Source organism: Strix aluco, chromosome 5 (genome assembly GCF_031877795.1).
Source record: "Strix aluco isolate bStrAlu1 chromosome 5, bStrAlu1.hap1, whole genome shotgun sequence".
In the NCBI taxonomy this organism is placed as follows: Eukaryota; Metazoa; Chordata; class Aves; order Strigiformes; family Strigidae; genus Strix; species Strix aluco.
The window spans coordinates 58,791,099-58,814,518 of NC_133935.1; the positions used below are offsets into that span (position 1 = coordinate 58,791,099).

General features: G+C 38.8%; 1 protein-coding gene across 3 annotated transcripts in view; it reads right to left on the reverse strand.

Annotated features, from left to right (window-relative positions):
• Positions 1 to 5,059: 5,059 nt before the first annotated feature.
• The window catches only part of TMEM168 (transmembrane protein 168), a 29,699-nt gene continuing 11,338 nt past the window's right edge, over positions 5,060 to 23,420 (reverse strand). For 2 of the 3 annotated variants that reach the window (XM_074827529.1, XM_074827530.1), the window contains 4 exons: positions 17,474 to 17,616; positions 14,749 to 15,023; positions 7,821 to 10,423; positions 5,060 to 6,606 (listed from right to left, as the gene is read on the reverse strand). In XM_074827529.1, the coding sequence (XP_074683630.1) occupies positions 9,876 to 10,423; positions 14,749 to 15,023; positions 17,474 to 17,616 (966 nt within the window). In that variant the 3' untranslated portion in view covers positions 5,060 to 6,606; positions 7,821 to 9,875. Of the gene's footprint in view, positions 6,607 to 7,820; positions 10,424 to 14,748; positions 15,024 to 17,473; positions 17,617 to 22,822; positions 23,312 to 23,420 lie in introns of all 3 variants that reach the window. The other variant, XM_074827531.1, reaches the window with a different exon arrangement.

Sequence of the window (23,420 nt, forward strand, 5' to 3'; positions counted from 1 at the left end):
AATGCATGTGAGGCTGCAAACAACCTGGGTGAGGGAAGGAGCCATTTCTGTATGCTGAGGAAACCCTAACAGGGGGCTAAAAGCTGGGTTGGATTTGCTTAGATGGTAGGATGAGGATGATGTTTGGTGGAAAATCACTAGCTGGATCCTACTTATTATCTCACAAAATCATTTTGAAATCCGTTATGTTTCCCTTTGACTTTTCAGTAAACAAACCGATGTTTATCAGACCGTAGGCTATACGGACTGACAGAAGCACTGACATGGGTGTCTGGAGCTGTGCAGATACAGGATGCTCCCACGTGAGCGCTGGGATGCTTTCACTCCCTGCAAGCTTGGTCGTTATTCCCTTGCCCTCTCATGGTACCGTCCTCATCACGGCTTCATCTGAGTGGGGTTTGGGATAAATCTGATGGCTTGGATAGGAGCTGTAGCTGAGCTACAGCACTCAAACTGGGTATTTCTGCTGTGGGAAAGACAACCAAATAAATAACTGAAAAATGAAAGATGGATGAGCTGGAATGAGCTGTGAACTGACAGCTTTGTGACCGGTTTTGACTTATTTCTTTTTTGTGGTCTAAAGCTGAGTGCCTCATAAATTCTGAAGACATCAAAACTGTAACTAACACAACTGAAACCATCCTATGATCACTGGAAATATAAAGAGCAACGGCTGTAACTAGAAGACAAGAGACAGCAAAAAGGGAATAAATTCTCTCCTCAAAGTGGTATTTTGGGGTATTTTCTTCAGTTCTACAGGTTGAATCAGCAGACTGACACAATTGTGCGCATTTGGGGTCACACCGTGCCTGTCCTACAATCTAATATGGACCTAGAGATGAAAATACTTTCAGTGTTTATGGTTCTGGGGTATTTTACTGACTGCTCATAAGGATCCTGGGATCCTCAAATAGATACCTGCACTGTCATGCTCTGTCAGCCATGAGGCGACACACAGTAGACACCATTTGGCAGTGTGCTGGTCTTGGGGGCCGTTCCATGCTTTGCTCACTGGGTAGACAGGAGGCCTGAGGGCTTTTTGCGGGGAGGAGAACATAAAATGAGAGCAGCCACATTGGGTCTGGAGCCCCATCCAGTCTGGCACCATATTTCTTAGAGTGGCCAAAAATGGGATGAGCCGCAAGAATGGGTCAAAAAGTTTGTAGCTGAAAGGAGTCCTGAAGTTGGGTAACTAGCTTTGTGTCTCAGAGCCTGTGGTGAAGCTGTCTCCCAAGAGTCCGTCCTAGAGCTCTTTAATCTATATAAGCATCTGCAACAACCTCTGGCAGGACTCATAGCTTAACTCTCTATTACAGTTATTTAGTGAAGAGCTGGGGAAAGAATTAGAAAATGAACTATGGTAACAGTACTGCAGCTGCAACTTGATATCTAGCACCATGCAATGACCAACAAGCCTCTCCAGGGTATGTGCAAGCAAGAATTGCTAACTTTTCAGTGGCAATTGTTCACTGTGCAATTGTGGGTAGCAATTTCCCAGCTGCCATCAATTCCTTTTGTTGTTTCCTCAGAAGAGCCACAGGGCACCTGATGCACAGCAATGAATTCCAGAAAATACTACCTTTTCAGGTGGCTGGGTTTTGGTTTTTTAACCCCACTTATAAATTCCCACCCCGCCGCCTCCCTCCCCCACCCCCCCTTCTAAATAATAATTTTATAGTATGCATTAGGAGCTTTGGAGTAGATTCCCAGGAGCCCCACACTTGCCAAGCTTAAGTCTGGCATCCCCAGCAGGACAAATTGCTTATCCAGAACTGGAGAGGCCTCTAGATTCTGTACATCTATTACCAGTCTCCAACACCTACTTCTGGTGTTTATGTACACATTTTTGTGAATCAAGAGCAGGCTGGTCCAGAAGTTTACTTCCTCTTGTTGTGGGTAGAACGCGTCTGTTGTGGCTTCAGACAGGGGCAACCTCCTGACTGCTGGGCTGTTAGCACTTTCTGTATTTGTAGATGAGGTAGGCTGTAGGTCAGTCATCTGAATCCTTCCTGGTAGTTATCTTTATACACCTATGCCAAACAAGCAGGAATTACAAAATATTTGACTTCCTGCCCTAAATCAAGCAGTCCTGTGGTACATCTGGGTGCAGGACAAGCAGGATGTGGTTCCTTTATAGGGCTTCTTTCTTCCTTTCCAGCCACACTTTCCATCCTTCTGTAGTTCATGTACTTTGTCCGCGTATGCCAGCACTGTATTCTGTCTGCATTCACCAAATCTCTTATCAGAACATGCTCGATCTTTAAACAATTTATTTCACTGAGTGATTTTAGATATTAGAAACCTGCTTCAAATTCAGCTGGGAAGGTACCACATTTCCTCATCCAGAGAAGCATCTGGAGACTCACCTGACAATAGTAATGAAACAGAGGTAGACACCTGGCTCAGATGCTCTGAGCCATCTTCCTCACCAGCGACAGCAGAAGACAGGGAACCTTCTTCAGTGCCACAGCAGATGTTTCATGCACAAACATTGCTGTGGGAACATGCCTGAGGGTATGTAACATCCACTACTGACTTTGAACTATAAAAGCCCCCCATCTCAACCAGTTGTAGCTGTACAGCATTCTCTGGTTTCAGTCACTGTATTAAAAATATAATAATCATGATTTTTTAGCAGCCATATTTATAACAGTAAATTAAATTGTGCCAGGACACGAGCCCAGAATGGAAACTTGCCCATCTATCCTGTTGGTTTGTTAGGATGAGCCACAGCATACTTCTGGCCAGGCCAACAGCTTTCCCTGACAGGGCCTGGGAGCTGGTGTAGGATGTGTTCAGTAGGCAGTTTGGATGCTGTTGCCCTGATTTGGAACGTAGGACAGTCTGATAGTACACACAGGCCACCTCTGTAAGAAATAAAACGGATCAGTTCTGAAGCCTCTCTCTAGATTTTAGGCCTGTGAATCCCATTCTCCTGGCCACAGTGCTGAATCTCACCCATCTGATAGTATTACTTTTCCTCTTGGCTTTTTTTTTATTTCTTCTTTTCTTCTGCCCTTTCCTTCCTGGGAAAAGAAGTAACCTCTCTCTAAGGATAAAAATCTTTATACTCTTTCACAAGGCATAAGAAATCTTTAGGGCTTTCAGCTATATAAACCTAATTTGCCAGGTTTTTTCCCCCTCCCCATCTCCCTTAATGGACCTCTTATGCATTTATAATGTACTTAGTACCATGGTATCTAGGGACTTTATACACAATTTATAAAGCAAACACTTTTTTGCTGAAAGTTTCTACTTCTCTTCTGGCTATTGCCAATCTCTGAATCAGGCTGTTCTCTTTGATTTGCAAAGGAAGCCAAGTCATCTCTTTTATACTCCTGAAACAGACTGTCGTACAGTATCCTGGCTTTGCATCTGTGGGATGGCAAAGGCAGGTTCACAGTGATTTATTTTAGCAGCCATTAACTATAGAACTGTCTGTAATCAACAGAGCTGGCTGCATTTCTCTGTCAGCTTCAGCACGGGCATGAGTCAGCACAGGCAGTTCCCTAGCTCCATGCAGAGAGGTATCTGAGGTAAGAGCCCAAAATGTTTCACTACACTTAGAAGTGGCTATATAATTACTATATAGAGAAAACAATTCAGTGCCGATGAGGAGCGAAATTCTAAACTTCTGTGTCACTGGCTGTAAGGAGCTGGATGCTGCAGGCACCTGTTGGGAATAGCTTCCTACTCAGCATCCCAAAGAGCCTGACTGCTGCCTTGCAGGGTGACCAACCCTTCACAAATCCCTAAGGCGTGCATTGGATTGTGCAAGGAAGCTGTACTCATTCTGAATCTCTAAAGGTGAGCTCTACAATACTGAGGGCCTTTATCGGATCAGGCTTTCTGGTCTCCAGTATAATACAGTGGTAACAGCGTATTTGTGTTTTACTCCACAGTGGTAGTGGGCAACGTATTCAAGAGCCGATGGAGACCAGACGAGTGCAGTGCTGACGCAGCAGGTAACACTCATCACAGTCCTTATGCACTTCTTCCTCCAAATCAATGTGCTTGAATTTTTCTGCTAGACTTGTTTTCCAACAATAATATATGTAACAGCACCTAAGAAGAAACATTATTTGAACATTCATATGGCTATTTACACTGACTCTTCTTTCCTAGGTCACCAAAATTTGACCAAAAACCCCTCCAAAAAGCCCAAACCCAGTGCCATGGATGCAGACATACCTTGGGCTGCCTGACTCCATTCGAACAGACTTAGAACAGGTGCAAGGGCAGCACTGAGGGTGAGCTGCATTGCTCTCTAGGGTTACCTCTGAATTTGGGACTGAACAAAAAGGATCTACAGAAATTTAATGAAAAAGGAACACTGATTAGTAAGTCGCAGAAATAATGGATTCAATCACGAGTTAGAAGGATGAATCAAAATTAAATTCCTTCTGTGTAAAAAAAACCCAAAGAAAAAAGTGCCACTAAATCTTCATCGTACTCAGTCAATGTGTTAAAAGCACTGCTAATGGTGCAGTGCCCTTCTCTGCAGCTCTGGACACTGGATTACCACTGACATGCTCAGCACCCCTTGTCACACTAAAATCTCTGCTTCTTCTCCATTTCCCACCAAAGTCTTCACCTAACAAGCCCTGGCTTGTTAAGAGTAATGCTGGGACTGTTTCATGAGGAGGGAGTGCAGGAACGTCCTCAGCAGTTTTTGAGAGGAGCAGATGTGCAGATCTGTCCTCCTCAACATTCTGCAGTGTAACAGTTTCCTTCTGCTTCATCTCCCAGGCTTGATCTCACTCAGACAGGAACCCTCCATTAACTTGACCTTACTGGAGATGACAAGTTTGACTAAATACAAATACTCATGTAAATGAAGTCTTCAATTAAGTCTCTATAAAATAATGTCTCAAAGTATAAACAATGTTTTTACTAGTTTGTTGACTAAGTGATAAAAAATGACAAGGTGAAAGGTATTAATAATGTAAGCTAGTATTTCTCATTTCTATTAAATTGTTAAACTACAAATAATCCTTAGGGTAGTTTCAGTAAACTCGCTTGCAATTTCTAGGTAAAAAAAACCCTCTGAAACAAGCTGTATAGAAAAAAACCATGTAATTCAAGAGGGAGCACAGAAATTTGGGAAGTGATCAAGGCATAAACAAAAACATGAAATGGAAATGAGCACCCAAACCAGCAAAATATATGTAAGTAATATCACAAATACACACAAAACCCCCCTATTTACAGATCTAAAATCGGTACGTCCAGTAAAAATCCTCCCACAGAAAGGTATTTATAAACAAGGAAATTAACCCAGTTACATTGTCTGCTCCTGGCAACAGAGGTGCTTTACAGCTAGCATAGCATTAATTATGCCTTTGCAAAATAAAGGGAAAACTTAATAAAGGTGAAGAAATCATTTCAGGGAAAAATTTGAACTGAAGGCTGGACAACAACAATCACAAGGCATACAAAGCATAAGGAACAGCAAATACGTAACTCTGGTAGTGCAAAAAAAGAAGAAGAATGGCTTTTTTTCCCCAATACTTGTTCAGAGAAAAATATTACTGTGAATTTGCAATTCGAATTCCTTTTAAAGACTTAAATTTGTAGGACCTAGTGCATTTGCATGTTTCAGCAAGGCTGATACTATACAGGAGGTAAACGAAACAAAGTCAATATAACATTACTGCTGTGGTACAAATTTATAACAAGCTTTATAACAAAATGTCTGAATATAGAGTACAGAGACAGTCCTCTCAAAAAAAATATCTACATTTTCTCCATCCAGACAATTTGTAAGCATGTTACCACTAAAGAAAAATAACTTGTACATAACTGATAGCATATGTAACATTCTTTGGAATTAGACTTAAATTCCTCTGTCAGGTGTTGGCCCTGTATTTCATGCAGGGAACAGCAGAGGGATAACTCCTCAGTCCTCGCTGGGACTAGGAGCTCCTGGTGCACTGTCCCTCAGGCACACCCAGGGCCAGGCAGAGACCCGCAGAGGTGTGTGAGCACCAGGACTGGGGAAAAACTCCACCTGGGAACGTGGGTCACGGTAGGACACCTTGATACTAGTCAGTGTAGAAGTGGAGAATTAACGCTGTTGAATTCCTGAGGCTCCTCATCCCACAGCCCTGGTTATACTGTATTTTGAAATACACAAGACAAGTCTCTTTGTCCAAAAAGGCCTCATCGTTTCAACGGCTGTAAACATTTCTTCTAGTTTAAATCAGCATTTTCACTATGCCTTTGCTGTTTAGAAAAATAACAAAAGTAGGAATACCTTAGCTTAAAACTATTTCAAATTCAGAAAACTAGAGTTCTTTAGTTGAGAAAACTGAAACACATCTGCAAACACATGATTAGTTTTACAAATACTTTTTTTGCTATATTTTTAGCTAACTCTTTATCTAACTTTCAGCAAACTGCTGAAGATCACCCAGTCTATCCTAGAGAAAATCTTACAGTTTGGTAAGTAAGCTGGAAACCATTTAATGAACAGAGGCCAAAGATCAGCACCAACTGTTGTGTTTATTCCTCCCAAAGCTAGGTCCATCACTGCACTGCAGAGCGGATACTGCTCACAGTCTCAGGACAGGTCAGGAGTCCCACACTTTTGTTGTTCCCTTTTTTCTACAAAAAGAAACAAACAGATGATGTCTGTAAAAATGTAACAGTAGCAGGTACAGAGTGAGATTTACCCATTATAATTAGCGGGAAGTATTATGGTTGATTGAATTTCAAAGCTTTTCCAAACCAGAAAGGACTAACTTCTTGACTTTCAAATGTTCACAGGGGGACTATCAGGTATTACAGTGTTGCTTTATGGGGACATTCTTAAAAAGTTCTAGTGCTCAAGTTGGAACAGTTTATGATATGATCAGATGAACTTTTACTGAAATAGAAGTCAAAATAACGGTAATTTTACAAACCAAATGATTGCCTTTATGCAATCTTTCTTCTCTCAAGCGTTGATGACCAGAAATAGCTGAAAATTACTTCTGCAGAGGAGGCAGTGCTACTTTTCTGCAACCTGACAGATGCTCGTTCAGCCTAACTTCAAGTATCCAACTTACATGCTTGTACGAGGAGCTTATGTACTCAGCCCAGGCTCCTGAGGATGACTTAGAACAGAAGTGCTCTAAGGTTATTGAACAGACATAAGGGATTTGTCTGCTTCACCTTTGGCATATGAAAGCAAACCCAAAACAAATCTAATAGGCACAATCACAGGAAAATTAATCTTAAAATAGACATCAAATGAGTCTTCCTCTGGAAATATTTATTATTCTCTGTTAATGAGCAGTGGAGCAGTTCAGGTCACTAGCATGGATTCAGATGCCTAGCTTTCAGACATCTGAATTTGGATGAGATGACTCCTACCTCAGGCTCCCATGTTAGGGACTTAAGTTGGATACCTGAAGTTAGATGGTGCCTCTGTCCTCACTGAGAAAAGCCACCTCTCAAATCCGTGACAGAGCTGCAATCACAGTATTTACTTAGAGAAGACCCAATGGAAGGAACTGAGTCTTGTTAGGATATCTGAGCTCTCATTTCTTTATCCCCTTTTCACTTTATGGAAGGGGATGAAGAAAAGCTGTACCAGGTCTGGCTGAGCCAGAATTGGTTTTCCCCTGTAGCAGCCCTCATGGTGCTGTGTTTTATGCTGGGAGCTGGCAGGGTGTTGATAGCACACTGGTGTTGTGGCTACTGCTGAGTGGTGCTTACACAGCACCAAGGCTCTTTCTGACATTTCCCCCCCCCACAGTGGGACGGGGTGGGCAAGATCTTGGGAGGGGACACAACCAGGACAGCTGACCCGAACTGACCAAAGGGATATTCCATACCATATGACGTCTGCTCAGTATAAAGCTGGGAAAAAGGAGGAAGGCGGTGGCTCCACTACGCGTATTGGAGCCCTGCTTCCTGAGAAGGTCTGACATCGCCTGTTAATGGGAAGTAGAGAATAAATCTGTTTTTTTTTTTTTTTTGCTTCCGCGCGCGGACCTTTGCTTCGCTTTGCTTATATTAAAACTGCTGTTGTTTTACCCACAAGGGTTGTTTTGTTTTCCTATCTTATTTTCTTTCCCTTCTTTGCCCTATTGAGAAAAAAAGGGGAAAGGGGGGGAAGTGATAGAGCGACTTGGTGGGTACCTGGCATTTAGCCAAGGTCAAACCACCACAAAAGCAAAGCAGGGTGGGGGGTGGTGTCTCGCTAAACAAAGTTGTGTAATACACACTAAAGAAGAAACTTAGTGGCTGTCGCCTGTAAATCCTACAAAAATCACCATTTTGAAGTTAGTGGGTGTAAATTACTCTGGCTCTTGCAGATCTCAAATTAATCACACATTTTATTTTCAGGAGTTAGTAACAGATATCAGTGTTAGCAGATTCTCTAATTTAGTTCACACGGAATTAGAAAAACCCTTGATGGCAAAGACTTAAAGAGCCCCTAGAGTATTTTCATGTATTTAATTTAAAAAAAATAGTGAGTTATATTTTAGACAAATATCAGCTAATGCCTAACATTTTTATTAAAATACTGATGGAAACAGGAAAAAGTAAACTCTAGGTCTACTGGATGCACACACATATGCCAAAAACCCACCACAAATTGTACAGTCTTAGCCGTTTAGTTGTTTCACTCCTTATTTTCTGTACTTGAGAAAACAAGATCAGAAAGCTATGCAACTTCTCTGACTAAAGAGGAAAGGCCAGAACAGGAATTCTAGAGTCTCTGTAAATGGAAGGATTAAGGTTAGGATCTCATGGCTGGGAAAACAGTTGAGGAGAACTCAGGATTCGCTCCTGTCCTAAGGGAATAATCCATTTTTTCTGAAGAACTTTGCTTGTGGTTTTAATAGATAATGAACTCATTGGTCCAGTCCTGTACTCGGCATTTTACAGAATCAAGGTTTTAGGCACAGCAAAGACTTCAGATAAACATGGAAGCAAGGCAGCACTTTTATTTCCATTTTTTATCTATGGATTATTTTTTTGTTAAAATTCCTTGGGGTTTGCTTTTTTTTCCTTCAGGGTAGCTTTTCAAAATACAAACTAGTAAGAGGCTGGAAAAGACAGAACCACCCTAACAGGTGACAGAAACACTATCAGTGCAGTTTTTATTCCATATATGAATTAACTACTGGGAATATTTACAAAACAAAACAAAAAAAAGAACAGATCACCAGCAAGATACTGAATTTTGAAAGTAACACTGAAAAGTTTTTAAAATTGTACTTCAGAAAACATTGTCCAAGCAGCATCAGAACATTAGAGGGTTGTCTGATTTCCTTGTTTTCTGTGGCAAATTTCCACTGATGGCAGTAGAGAACTGAGGCAGGGGCTGAAGATGTAAAAGCAAATAAAGACTCTTGGTAGCTACTTACCTACAATGGCTATTCATTCTTCTATTTTTTTGGCTCAGTGCTGTTTTATAATACCCTTGACCCCACCATATAATTTCAAGGACATATGAATTGATTTGAATATTAGCTTGGTTACTCTCCTGTATTTGAACCTTATAGTGGATATAAATGACAAATAAGCATGCTATAACATTCACAGGAGCTGTTGTCCATCAAACTGGTGACTCTGAGCAAAGGCTGCTTTAAGTAACGCATGTGAACATGCGAACTGTCCCCAAAATGCACAGTCATATTAAATAAAGTCACTTACCTACGTACATACAGACCAGTAACAAAACTCAAATATCATAGTCCTACCCTCTTCTGTTTAAGATTGTGGTTTCTAACTGTTGCATATACTGTAGCTGCACAAAGAGCTCAATAAAGTGAGTGTAGCAGACTTTTTCAGAGAAAAATAGTCATATAAAAATTTGTAAGTATGGTAGAGTGAGAAAGTTCCCAGAGCTCTCACTTAATTTTCTCTTTGGTTGCTAATTAGGATTTGACGAGTTTGAAACCCTGTCCTGTGTCCAGCACTGTGGGAAGAAACCAACTCATTTTCAGTCTTTTCAAGCACCTAAAGCACGCTTTACAGACCCAGAACAGATTGAGACCACAAAACCAGTTTGCCAAATGTACTAATGGATAGGTGATGCGTGGGAAGTATATCATCCAGTGTTTGGCAACATCACTTCCTGTTGGCAAATGCAAAGTGTAGTCGCTCCAGTGTTTTGACACACCATAGACCGCTTTCACTGTACGTCCCTTTTCGGACCAACTGATGTTGCTGTCGGGGTTACAGTTGTACTCAACCCACTGCCTGGTGAAGTCACCAAGCTGTGGAGGGTCTGCTTCCTCGATGTCTACAACTCTGGCCATTTCTGCTCCTTGCACGGCAACATACTGGTCATTTACTTTTCTTACTTCTTTAACCCAAGGCTGAGAGTTCTCACAGTCTAAAACAATGATGAGTCGAGAACAAAAAGTGCCATTCTTTTCTCTCCACCACTCCAAAAGTGTGTCAAGTCGTAAAGCATCACCCCCTGCCACGTGGAAAAAAAGATTTAGTATTAGGAAATGAAGAAACAGAAACCTCTGTAGAATTTTGACTGTGGGTTCCAAGAATCCCTTACTTTAACAACCTGGACAGATATAACAGAAGTTTTCAACTGATCCTCCCTGTCTGTAGATGTTGCACGTCTCCACAGATGTATTAACTGATTCCACCTGACTTGCTGTGGCAGATGAGACCATTGATTTAAAAAAAAAAAAGGACTTCCCTCACAGAGTGAAAGAAATTACAGCCTACTGAAGAAATCTGGAAATAGCTAAACAAGGAAAGAAAGCCTGAAATAGTTTATTTTGTATTAAATCTTAATAACTTAATAACTTTAAGAAAAAAACCCTCAATGTTTTTATTAATATTAAAAAGAACTCCTCTTTTAAGGAAAAGAGGGGACTTTTGAACACAACACATGCTAACAGTTTCAAAGCACAACAAGAAAGCCACCTACAGGCACAACCAGCACTTTGGCTTTAAAAATTCACGTGACCAGAAATGGAGATATTCACTCTATAGACAGAGTCATCTTCAGAGCTTCAAGAAAATTAAAATTGGTATGGATTTACAACTCAATGAAACAAAAATCTCATAGGAATTTTTCCAAAATATTTACTTCCTATCAGCACAGAAAACACAACTACAGTGTCCAACTTCTCATGTTCCATCTCAGCTCTTGCTCCAACAATGTTTGGAAAGAGCAGATTGTAATTAAACCAAGTTAGCTATAGTGGGGATTCCTTCTGCCAAAGTGTAACAGATACTGCAGGATCTATGTAGCTTTGTAAAGCAGACTACTTACTCAAGTGCCTAAGGAAAACATCTTGCAAACAAGTGAATAAATCTCCATTGGCTCTACAGTGACTATTAATGTGAAGAACTGGTATGTCTAGGTGTTGGCAGGTTGGAGCTTTGATACAGATTTACAACAAAAACATTCTAGTCTGAAAACATCAACTTTAAAAAAGAAAGACAACTTTTAGAAGAAAGGTAGAAAAATGTCATTTAAAATAACTGCATTTTAATTCCATACTGATTTTTCATTGTGGAATATAAGTACATTTAGCAGTGTTTAAAATCTTGTTAGTAGGAATTTAACTGCATAGATGAATCTCAAACAAAATAGCTACATATTTCAGCATTTACATTTCTACCTGTAAGGGCTGACTAAAGTGTGCTTCGAATTAATAGCTCAGAGTTGAAGCTTCGAGCATGCTTTCACAGTTAAAGTAAAAGCAAAATTCAGGGCTACAACTTTCTCAAAAAAAATGCAAACCTTGAAAATGTATTACCAAGAAAAATCTTAATATGCAAGACAAGTAATGACTTGTCTTGGTACATGATCCCCAAATTGCTGTAGTTATTTACAGCAGAGACTTATATAGAAGCAGTTCCTCTTTTCTAGGTAAGCCTTTTGTGTCAATTAGCAGTAAAAATTTCTTTATTTGTTTATGTTTTAAAGGCTTATAAAAAACCCTTTATTTTAGTGTAACTATGCAGGGGTGCAGGTGATTTCAAAACAGTACTGGATAGAAACACCCAAAGAAAACCATCTCATCCTTCATACACACACCCACAAACACATGCTCCAGCTTCTAACCCTACTGACCTCAAATGCATGGGCTTATCAGCCAGTGCAAGATTTAGGCATCAAGCTGTGTAAGAAATCCATGCGTCTGGCCACATCTGGCTCTCTGGCAGGTTTCACAGGCAGTTATGCTTACAGTTTCAGCAGCAGAGACAAAGCTTCATTTGCCCAGCTGTTGCCTGTGCCTTCACTCAGAGAATATGACCTCCCAGGTTATTCGACTACTCATATTTTATGCATGACTAGTTAGCAGTTTCTTTTATACACCACTGTGTTGCATCTCAGCTTCCAACAACAGAGGAACATCATTAGTGAACTAATAAATCCAGTAAACCTCCTTTAAAAGATGTCATTACAAAGCGAAGACCGCACTGCTACTGCTGTGCCATATCATGGCATAAGCTGGCAGTGAGACACTACTTTTTCTATTACATACAGATGTTGTATTTCATTGTTGCCATCTCTCTTCATCCTCCTTAGAGGTCAGAGGACGGTACACATTACAGAAGCTGATGACCAAATGTTCCATCTGTCATGAAACGCCACTGTCCATTACATGCAGTACAATTACACAATCAAACAGCCTTCATCTTTTCAGTTTATACTTCAAGTTACATTCAGGAGCAGTGTTATCTGGAAGGACTATGACATTACACTCCATGATTTATCTAGAATTAATCATGAAAAAGGATGCAAGACATGTGACACGTGCCTGTTCCTCTCCTTATGTGACTATATGTATCTTCAAGTAGAAGCTGAAGGTGTGCTTGGATAGAGAATTGAAAAGGAGCTTTGTGAGAAAGCTGAACAACACTGCATTTACACGCTGTATCTTTCAGCACAGAAACTTTATTTTTATTTTAATGGTTACATTGGCCCTTATCCTAAAAGTGAAGGCAGAGTTTAATTTAGGCTACAGCTACCTGAACAGGTATACAGAGACCTGAGCTCCCCTGTCACACTACATCCAGGCTGGCCAGATGTAAGCCAGGACTGGGCTGGAAGCTGCCCAATTTTGGAGCAACGTTTGGGTCTGTATGTGCTAGAAAGCAAACTGTGTCAACGCTGCCAGCCAGAGCCATGGGTGGGAGGCAGAGTTCTGCTGCTAGCCTGCTTCAGAAAATGTGTGGACAGACTCAACAATTGCAGAGAGAGGCAGCTGCTCTTATGGACAAACCATCCTACTCTCTGAGAAGTCATTCATCTACCCAGACATATACTGCAGTACATCACTCACGCTAAGCTCAGAGTACAGCTGACACAGATGAAACCTCAGAAAAAAAACACATGTTGCTCTTCAGCAGGTCTAACAGTTCAGGCATGGAGTTGCACCAAAGCAGGCATATGGCCTCCAGATGAAAACTGACCAGCGCCTGAACACCTCAGCAGGACCAGATGCAAAGCTAGTATCTGTGTACACTGTTGAAGGCACATGCCCCCAGAGAGAAACTGCCGACAGCCAGGAGCTTGCAGGTAGAGTGCTATCCAAGAGAATTAATTCTGTCCCAGAAAGAAAAAAAATTGCAAATTTTCAATGCATTTACTACAAGATTCACTTTTTGCACACAGCAACCTCAGAAGCCCAGTTCCAGCAGAAGAGCAAGGCTAAACCTACCAATGATTTGAAAACTTTGGTAGGTTTATCAAAAAATACAGTTGAGATAGGACTACCCATTATAAAGAAATCAAAAACAGGCCAAGAAAAGGGAAAATAGTGAAGTCTATGCCAAGCATATGGCAAGGCATTAAACAGGCCCTTTACATAGGGGTTTGTAGTCTTGAGGCTACACTGCGTGACTCCCAAACTCCAGGCTGTCAGCAAACCATAGCTGTTTTCATGATACAAGGTTTGATATATGTTTGAAGACCTGTTTTTCTAGTATGGATTGTACACCTGCCTCCTACTTATTTTATTGATTCTATCTTATAAAAAAACCCAGAGCACATCTTAAGGACATGAATGCAGTCCTTCATGGCAGCCTAACTGACACAGTGACACTGAACACTGTATAATTCACTCTGCCATGTCCATGGAATGAGAAGAAATTATGCTTGTTCATTACAGTGAACAAATATTCCTCAAAATACAAGGGAAAGTCTTTAGAGCAGGAGGGTGTCATTTCCACTTCACTTTTCTGGGGAAAAAAAGTGATCTTTGAAGATAATTTGTTGAATTGTAAGGGGAATATGAAATCATGTTTAAATTTGTAAGCATACATTTGGGATCAACAATATTTAGGCAATTTTGAGAACAAGTGTGAGACTAGTTAGTTGCAAAAGGATTTTTATCAAAGGGACTAAATACTAGAATGACATAGATGTTCATGAAGAAACATACCTGTCTGTCATACACAGCAAGGTAAGGGAAGAGCTGCTTCTTTATATCAAGTTAACTGCATACAAAAGGGGCTTCAGCCTTTCTCCATTCTCTCCACTAGCAGAGGTAGTCAGCCTGCAACCTTGCCTATTTTGATAATTCCTTGTAGCCCCTGAATCTCTTAAAAGCCATGCTCTGTATGTTACCCTTCCTTCCTTCCCTGCCAGGAGCTTGTATGAACCTGTTCTCCAAAGAGTGGTGGTTCTTTGCCATTCTGAACTATCAGATAATAAATGTGACCAAAACGTCAAAGTTTTGCAATCCAGTATGATTCTTTAAAGAACAAATTAATTGATTTGGAAAGTTTATCAATACCAAAACTATTAATAAGAAAACCAGTTACCTGCCAGTGCCCATTCACCAGTACCATGTGAGTGACCACTGTAATATAAAATGTAGGTATCGTGTCTGGGTCCATCTGCTGTCCGAAGTTCAAGAAAAGACTTGATCTTGGAGTGAAGGGTATCAAAGGTCAGTCCACTTGTAGAGTAGTCACAACCATATGTTTCAATCATGTGATATGCAAAAAATCTTTGGATGGCATTAAGCATGCCAGTAGACCTCAGATTTAACTCTTGTACATGCTCAGGTGGAAGAAGAGTTGGTTGGCCATCAGGACTAAAGAGAAGAAAACCAGCTGTGATTATGATTTATACTTATTTCCCGCTTAGTGAACTTCTAGCAATTGGTGATTTTCTCCCTGTGTATATTTTCTCTTCTATGAAGTAGCGCTGCTCTAAATTCAAATTAACTTGAAATTTACAGTTTATAAACAATTCAAAATACTGTATTTGAGTGAGGGACCACTATCTCCCCACCCTTCTGTCACACTTCTTCACTTCAAAGCATAATCCTTACTCAACCCCATGCTATTCCTGCAGCTGAGAGACGGAGGGAGAGAGAGAGGAGCTGTGACGTGAACACGCTAGGTTGGCTTCAACAATTTCATTAAGTCCCACAGAGAGCACTGCCTTCTGACAGGCACTTTTTCACACACAACTGAAAAGAAGCGCAGGGAGAATGAGTGCTAATCTGCACAAAACATCATGTAAATTAGTTTTCAATTATAGACTAAAGAGAAAGCCAAGTACACATTTTGCTCAGATATTTTTTGCTCTGTTCCAAACTAGCCTTTATTCAATATGGTACTCACACAAATACACTAATTCTTACTTGTGTGTGCTGTTCAGATGCTGATCTTTCAGCAAAGAAATGCGTTTCAGATAACAGTATTTACAGCTTAGAAAAGTTCTAAGAAAATTACAAACTAAACCGGGAATGAACCATGTATTTATAGATGTTTGTGTGTGTATATATATATGTGTGTGTTTGTGTATATATATACACACACATGAATATGCATATATAACAGAAGAGCTTCTGTTATATATGCATATTCATTGTATTGTATTTCTATATATACTATCTTTCTATATATAATATAGAAAATATATATTAAAAATATATAAAAATACATACACACTTTTTTTTCAAGTCTACATAGCTATTCATTAATCATGACAGTAAGAGATATGGTCTTGCAAGACACCCAATTATGGGAGCACTCTTCAGGATGTATTTTCAGAAAAAGAAATACATTCGTCACTCTTCAGCCAGTGTAATAATGGTAAGGAGTATGACTGACAGCTATACCAAACTGGCCTGACTTATGCTCAGCTACAGACATGGAGAGGTTTTGTGGGTAAAAATATGGAGATGGTCTTAATCTACTAATACAAAATATGACTTCTGTTTTTTATATATATGCATGTATGTATGCATTCTTCATGTATTTCATTCTCAAGTCAGTGTGTAAAGCTACCCGGTTTCTTCATTGGTCTAGCTAATTGAATTTTGCACCTCACTGGTCTAGTGCCTTCATAAAGGCTAACGTTCCACTACTACAATTACACTGAATACATCATCATTACTGTTTGTTTCAACAAGCAAAGACTGGGCCCATCATTGAAAGAGTAAGCTTTGTTAATAAGGAAGTTTAGTTCTGTCAGGTCCTAAACAGTTGCTCGAGAGTATCTCATTCACTCAAAAATTAGGGGGAACTGCCAGAGCCAGAATAATATAATGCAATGAAAGAACTGTTGCCATGGAAATAAAAATAATGTGTTTATATTGTAATGTAAATTTTGAAAAGTTTTTTTTAACGCCTAACAATAATTGACTACATAGATTTTTTTTAAGAGTGCACAGCTGAAGACTGTAGATCAGAAGCTCAAAAAATTTGTTTTAACAGTATTTTACACTGTTTAAGATACAGCGATCTAAGATCAGCATGCTACCTTCTGTTTCTTTGTCTGTTAATTTTTTTCCCTATCCACTGAATCCTTTACACATACTCAAGCTGGGCAGTTTTTTAAAGCCTCTCATTTCAACTTACTACTGTGTTTCTCTTGTAACTGCAATAGATAACTTACATAGTTTTCACTTATTGTTTACAAAAAAAAGTATACACTATTTTAATTATATGCCTAAAATAGCATTTGCAAATTTAAAGCTTGTAAGAAAAACACACAAATGGGCAAATAATAATAGTACAATCCCTCCACCTGCAAGCATTTCTCATCTGGTAACACTTATATTGGAACAAAAATCAGCTGTAAATTCACAATACCAGTAACTGACATTTAGTCCACTCACAAATCTAATTTCAGTGTCCTTTAAATGTAGACACAATCTCATTTAATAGAATTCAAAATTGTTTTGAACTGATCTATTTGGTTTATTAAATCTCCTCATGTAAAATATCTGCACTCAGTCAAATGCCTTAATCCTCACTTGCATGAGATACAGACTGTGGAATCTCTCTATATGCATGACTGGTGAGTAAAGCATTCATTGGCTTTCGAAAAGCAAATTAAATACGTATAAAAAAGGTGGAGATGGAGTTACTCATTCTTTTTGGAAGGTGAGGAAAAGGAAAAATACAAAACCTGCCTATTATTTAAATTAGTATTTAATTATTGAAAAATATGAGCAACAGCACTGGATTGCCTCTACGAGCTAACAGTACACTTACACTACTGTGAACTTAAAATACATGGTAACAATACCTGCAAAAGTTGGTGGGAATCACAACAGCATACCCAACACATGTTCCTCCCAAGCAGTTTCCCAGCTCATGGAAGAGCCCATGAGCCATGGACTCCAGAGGTAAAACGATGAGAAATGCACTCATGAAGATCCCATTGGTTGGCTAAAAAGAAAATAGAGAGATTTAGGTATTGCATGAAAAATCCTCCTGTCTGTTGGCTATGGTTTTATGAATAATCCCCTGTGATCACACATAATTAGGTCCTGAAACATGCACATTATTGTACATAATATATAGTTATTATTTTTCCACATATTACACAGTGAAGTACTCTAAAGGCAAATGAAAGACCTGGGGAGAAGGTGGCTGGTAAGCAGGGATCACTCTTCTGAAAGGAATGCATTTGAAAACACTAACACAGGACTTAGATCATAGCTTAGCTTTACCCATTTAAGCAGGAAAATCAAATGCCACAAAATTATTTATGTGTGTAAAATATCTGTAAATATCTGCAGGGTCAGCCCTTAATCAGTAAAGTACAACACAGAATATTATGTACCTAGCATCAGATGATAGCATACTATATTGCATCATTAAAAATATAGATTTAACTATTCTTGCTTTTTAGCACCAGGAGTTTTTAAAATACTCTTTGTGGAATGTATCACACAAAAGATGAATTCTGAGAACATTTATGAACACTGCAATTAAAAAGACAATTTTTTATCAGCTACATAAATATCAGAGGAGAAAGGATATCCACTACAGAACTTTGTAGCATTCACAGAGCCAATACCCTACATTGAGCCTTCCTGTCTTGTAGGTAAAAAGTAGTTTTGGAAAAGATTACACTCACTGATACATTGATGATTTCTGTAAAAAAAAAGAAGTTTCAAAAGTTAAGTCTCAACCACTCACACCAGCGAAATAAAAACGGACTTCTGAAATGCCAGCTGTCAGTGAGAGGCAGAAGAGATAGAGATTCACTTTAATTAATATGATGTGAATGGGTTTAATGAGGCATTAAATGCTTTAGGAAAGGTAGAAAAAGTATTATAATATATAATTAACTGAGAACTTTAATATCCACGGTGCAGTTATTAAATACTAATGTTTGTTATGCAGCAAAGGAAATAATAGCTAGAGATCTCCATCCTCAGAAGAGTCCTGTGGCCTCTGACCACATCTATTTTTTTATCGCCCTCTTTACATAAATCTACAACATTCATGTGTTTTAAAAATCTGGATATTGCCTTATTGTTTAACACTCAGTGATTTGATGTGGTCTGGTAGTTCAGCTTCACACATAGATACAACTATTAATAATTTGGAAAGTAAATTATACTGAAAAAAATGACACCTAAACCAACTCAGTTCCTGTTGGCACATGGCACTAACTCAACTATATTTAGTTTTCAAACACATAAATATTACATGACTTAGTCTGAAAGAACAGCTTTATCCATCTAATGTGCTTCCTGCCTTAAGGAAGAATACTGTTTGCTACCTGTCCTGGTTTTAAAAAGTGTCCCATTACACTTCTGATGGAAGAATCTCACCTATGTGTCACTGAAATGGTGACAGCAATACTTCTAACCATGAATAAACACCAGATTTTGATATTAACTAATAACTGATAGCATTATTCTCAAATTCCAACATCTGAAACCACTATAAAACTATACCCAGCTCCTACTATGCTTTATAAAATCAATGACAAATGAAAAGTTTATTTATTCAGCTTCTAGCTCTCAAGAAGATGAGGACATGACATTGAGCTGACATCAAATCATGTCACAGAACAACCAGGGAGAGCTTCCCTTTACCCACAGCCCTGCACACCTTTATCACAAAAGTCCAAGTAGTATGCTCACTGACTTGCTAACATTTGGATATAGCCAGTTCATCAACAGTGATAATGCTAGTGTTAATACTGCAATCTGATTTTACATGCTATAATGTAATTTGATGATTTGGTGCTAGTAATTTGAATCTACAAGGAGCAATGTGTGCCTATGAAGCACACATACATCATAGTAGCTTCACAACCACTTTTATGTACATAATTTTCTTATCACCTCAGGAGATAACTTGCATCCTTCCAGATACAATCCTTTCCCTCTCCCAGGCTCAGAGGGTCAGGATCAATGAGTGAGTGAGAAGATGGAATGTGTTTAAGACAAGTGCAGAGAAGCATTCACAGAGTGAGCTTTGTGTGGGAGAATAAAGATTTTCAGAATAATTTCCTCAAAATCCATACAATTACCTGAAATCACCAGAAGACAGGAAATCTTAGAACACTGTAACAATTATGGTGCAACCTCAACTTGTTTTGTTGTCAATAAGGAGAAAAAAATCCTGTAACTAAGCCAATATAATTTTTGTTTCAAATATATCAGGAGAAATTGCTCATTTTTGTTGCTCAGTTTCCCAAATGCACTCTGAATATGAAAAGGACTCAGAGCAGCAGCAGCAATAAAAACTTACAGAGATTTGGTTAGTTTTTGTTCTACAGAAACCTTGTAAAATATAAGACTTTGATGAAATAGTGGAGCGCTCTACCTACATTAGTTTCAAGATTTGGAGACTTACTTCTGCAACTGTAGATAACAGAAGGATAATTTGCTTTAAGTTACAAAAGAAGAGGATGACTTGGATCCTGCAGAAATTGAAGGACTTGTCTGGAAAAGCTTCCTATTCATGATCAGTTAGTCAGAGGATTCTAAGCTTGGAAAGATTCAACGCATGGATTGGTAAGTACTAGAATGCATTTTTATGACAAATTCAGTTTTTCCATGATATGTCAATATGGCATACATAAACATTACTTTTCCTGGATCTTGTGAGAGCAAACTGCTCTTATATTGCATTAGTGTTTTGATCACAGTGAACATATTACAAAATAAAAACCACATCTGCCCATAAAAACTACAGCTATCATAATAACCTAAAGAATAGTATTATATTATTACTTTATATGAATTTTATTGTAGATGTTTTCTTACAACATGCTGTGTTGTTCTAAACACTCCCTGCATTTCCTTAATCCCCTAAAACACATGCAATTTATTGAGTCTACAGTGTTCTACAATAACGCAACAAAGATTAACAGTGTTCACCAAACTTCTGATTGAGTCTGACTTCTAAAAAAATATCTACATTTAATTGTTGAAAGTAATTTTACTAATATGAAGATACCAGCAAGAAAATTCACAAGTACTTGCGAGATAAGGATCCTATATAGAAACTGTAAGGATCATCTCAGTGATCTACCTTTTCTGTATCCTGTCTTGAGTTTGTACCAAGTATTAACGAGGAATATGAAATTCTACAGTGTTATGAATCAACTCAGCTCCACCTGAAGTTTCAACTTCATCTTCATTTAGTAGCCATCTTATGCTATGAAGTAGGAAAGTATTGTTAGTATGGATATTTTATATGTATAGACATCTATCTAATGTAAAGATGCTGGCCCTTGCTGTCAGCACTTTTTCAACAGTTTTGATTTAGAAGAAATATATCACTAACAAATAAAGAATGATTAATGTTGTTTAGAGCAGCTCTTTAGTAAGACTGATTAAATGTTTTAATTCAGCTCTGCAAAAAATGACTTGGTGGCATTTTAAAATATCTAAACTATAAGAAATTGAAATAGTAAAAAATAGTATCTAATTAAGTTGGTAATTACAGTAAATCTGAAGATAGGTCCCTCTTTTAAGATAACAGCTAAGATGCCAGGTGGAGACTGTCAGTGCTTTACTAAATCCAAAAGATCTGATGACTGGTCCTTAATGTAGCAGATGGCCATGGATGCATAGGCGGAGCCAGAAAGGGATTTTGTTCTTTCATCTGTTCAAACCATTTTCACTCTGTTTTCAACTGCACTGGCAATCTCAGCCTGAAGTACATCCCTGTACTCTTAAGTGCCCATCGATTCCAGATAGACTGCTCAAAAAGCAAACAGAAGACAGTAACCATCTTCGATCCCACTGAAAACATTAGAAGCCATTTTATCTCTTTGTCTTTGGTGTTTTTTGCCTTTGTTTGTCCCATTCTAAAGGAATATTTAGGATATACACAGTGTGTTCTCATTTCAAATAACATAGAAAAGGTAAAAAAAAAATCATTCTTGCCTCTGATGACTGAAATGACAAACAATAAAAGAGGGGTGAGATTCATTAGTAGTCTTTCCACACTTTCTTTAGCTTTTCAAGCAATGCCTATTGTTAAGTGTAACTGTTAAAACACCAGAAGAATTTAGAGTTATTTTACAGCAAAGACATAGAATTTTATACTCATGGATACGACAACTTCAGTCCCAAAGAGTAAACCACTGTTAGAAGTGGAACAATTCTGGAACTGTATTTAACAATGGAGCATTACTGATATGCGACTGACAAAAATAACCAGGAAGAAGAAGAAAAAAAGAAATGTTAGTTTAAATTGCAAGCCAGTTACCAAGCCCTACAGAAGAGCCCTTCTGATTAAAATAGAAATAATTTACTAAACATATGTCAACTAAGATGACCACAGAATCCCTCAATGGTTGAGGTTGGAAGGGGCCTCTGGAAATCATCTGGTCCAACCTGCTGTTCAAGCGGGGCCACCTCCAGCAGGCTGCCCAGGATTATATGCAACAGACCAGCAACTGAGGAGGTTTACAAAGATGTCTTTGCGTATTTCCAAGCAAAAAATCTGCCCTGCTTTCCATTATCCAAGCTGAATAATATTTACCTATTTTTATATATATACACACACACACGTAAATATAAAAAAAATATACAGTTATACTTTGCTCCTCTGTAATGATTCTGCAAAAACAAATAAATACACACTCCATGATGGAGAAGGCTCAGGAGAAAAAGGATAATGTGATAACTAATCTATCTACAAATATTTGATGGATATCTTATTCCAAATGAAAACAAGATACGTATATTACAGGTAAAAAGAAGCTTAAAGACAAAATTTGTAAAGTTACAATGTAGATCAACTATCACAGGAAAGAGTCTTATAAAAAGTTATTGAATGAAAGAATAGTCTCTGGAGAACAATAAATAAGCCATTACTTCTGACTATTAAAACTGCACTGGGAAAATCTAGAAAACAGTTTGCAGAAAATACCTGTCATGTTCACTGGCAGATGGATTTAATGTATTATGTTTCCCATCCCTGACTCCTGTTCTAACCACAGGAAAGTCTGTGCTTTAGTCTACATGCATTTGTCCCAGCAAATCCAGGAGCGGTTGTCAATTTAAAAGCATACTAAATGGATTTTTTTAATATAAAAATTGGAATTCTCATATTAATGAGACTTTGACAGCAAGCTTAACACATAAATCACATACTTTAGACTAACAATGAATACCTTCTTTCTCCTGTCACCAGAGATCCCCTTCATGACCTAGGGCCTCTGGAAACAGTGGTGACAGCAGCAAGGTGTGCTGCCGCCGTGGATGTCAGCAGGCAACCTGACGCAGTCCTTGGGACAGGACTGGACAGGTAGAGAGCCAAGGAGGGCTGAGCACCTACCCCAGAGAGGAAGACGGGCAGCAAAAATAAACAGAATAGCAGGTGAGTTTGAGAAGAAATGATGAGCAGTGAGCAAGGGGGATTTAGGATCCAGTTTAAGAGATGATGAAATAGTGGGGAAAGAGGGAATAATAGTATTGCAAAAGAAACTGAACAAGGTTGTCAAGAAGTAGTGAGACAGATATGCAAGTTGAATCAGCAAGAAGGGGAAAAATTGACAGTGAGGAAAAGAAAGGTGGGAACTAAAGGTGACTAGGAATTAAAAAAAACAGGAGTAGCATGTCTTTCTGATAAAACATGGAGGTCAGAGGATGCAGCAGGGGCTCTGGGGGAAAAAAGAAAAAAAAACATTAAACTGGACAAGGAAAGCCTGAAGAGGTCTGGATTAAACATGAAAGTCAGGAAGAAAAGCAGGGGAAAATGAAGGAGAAAGA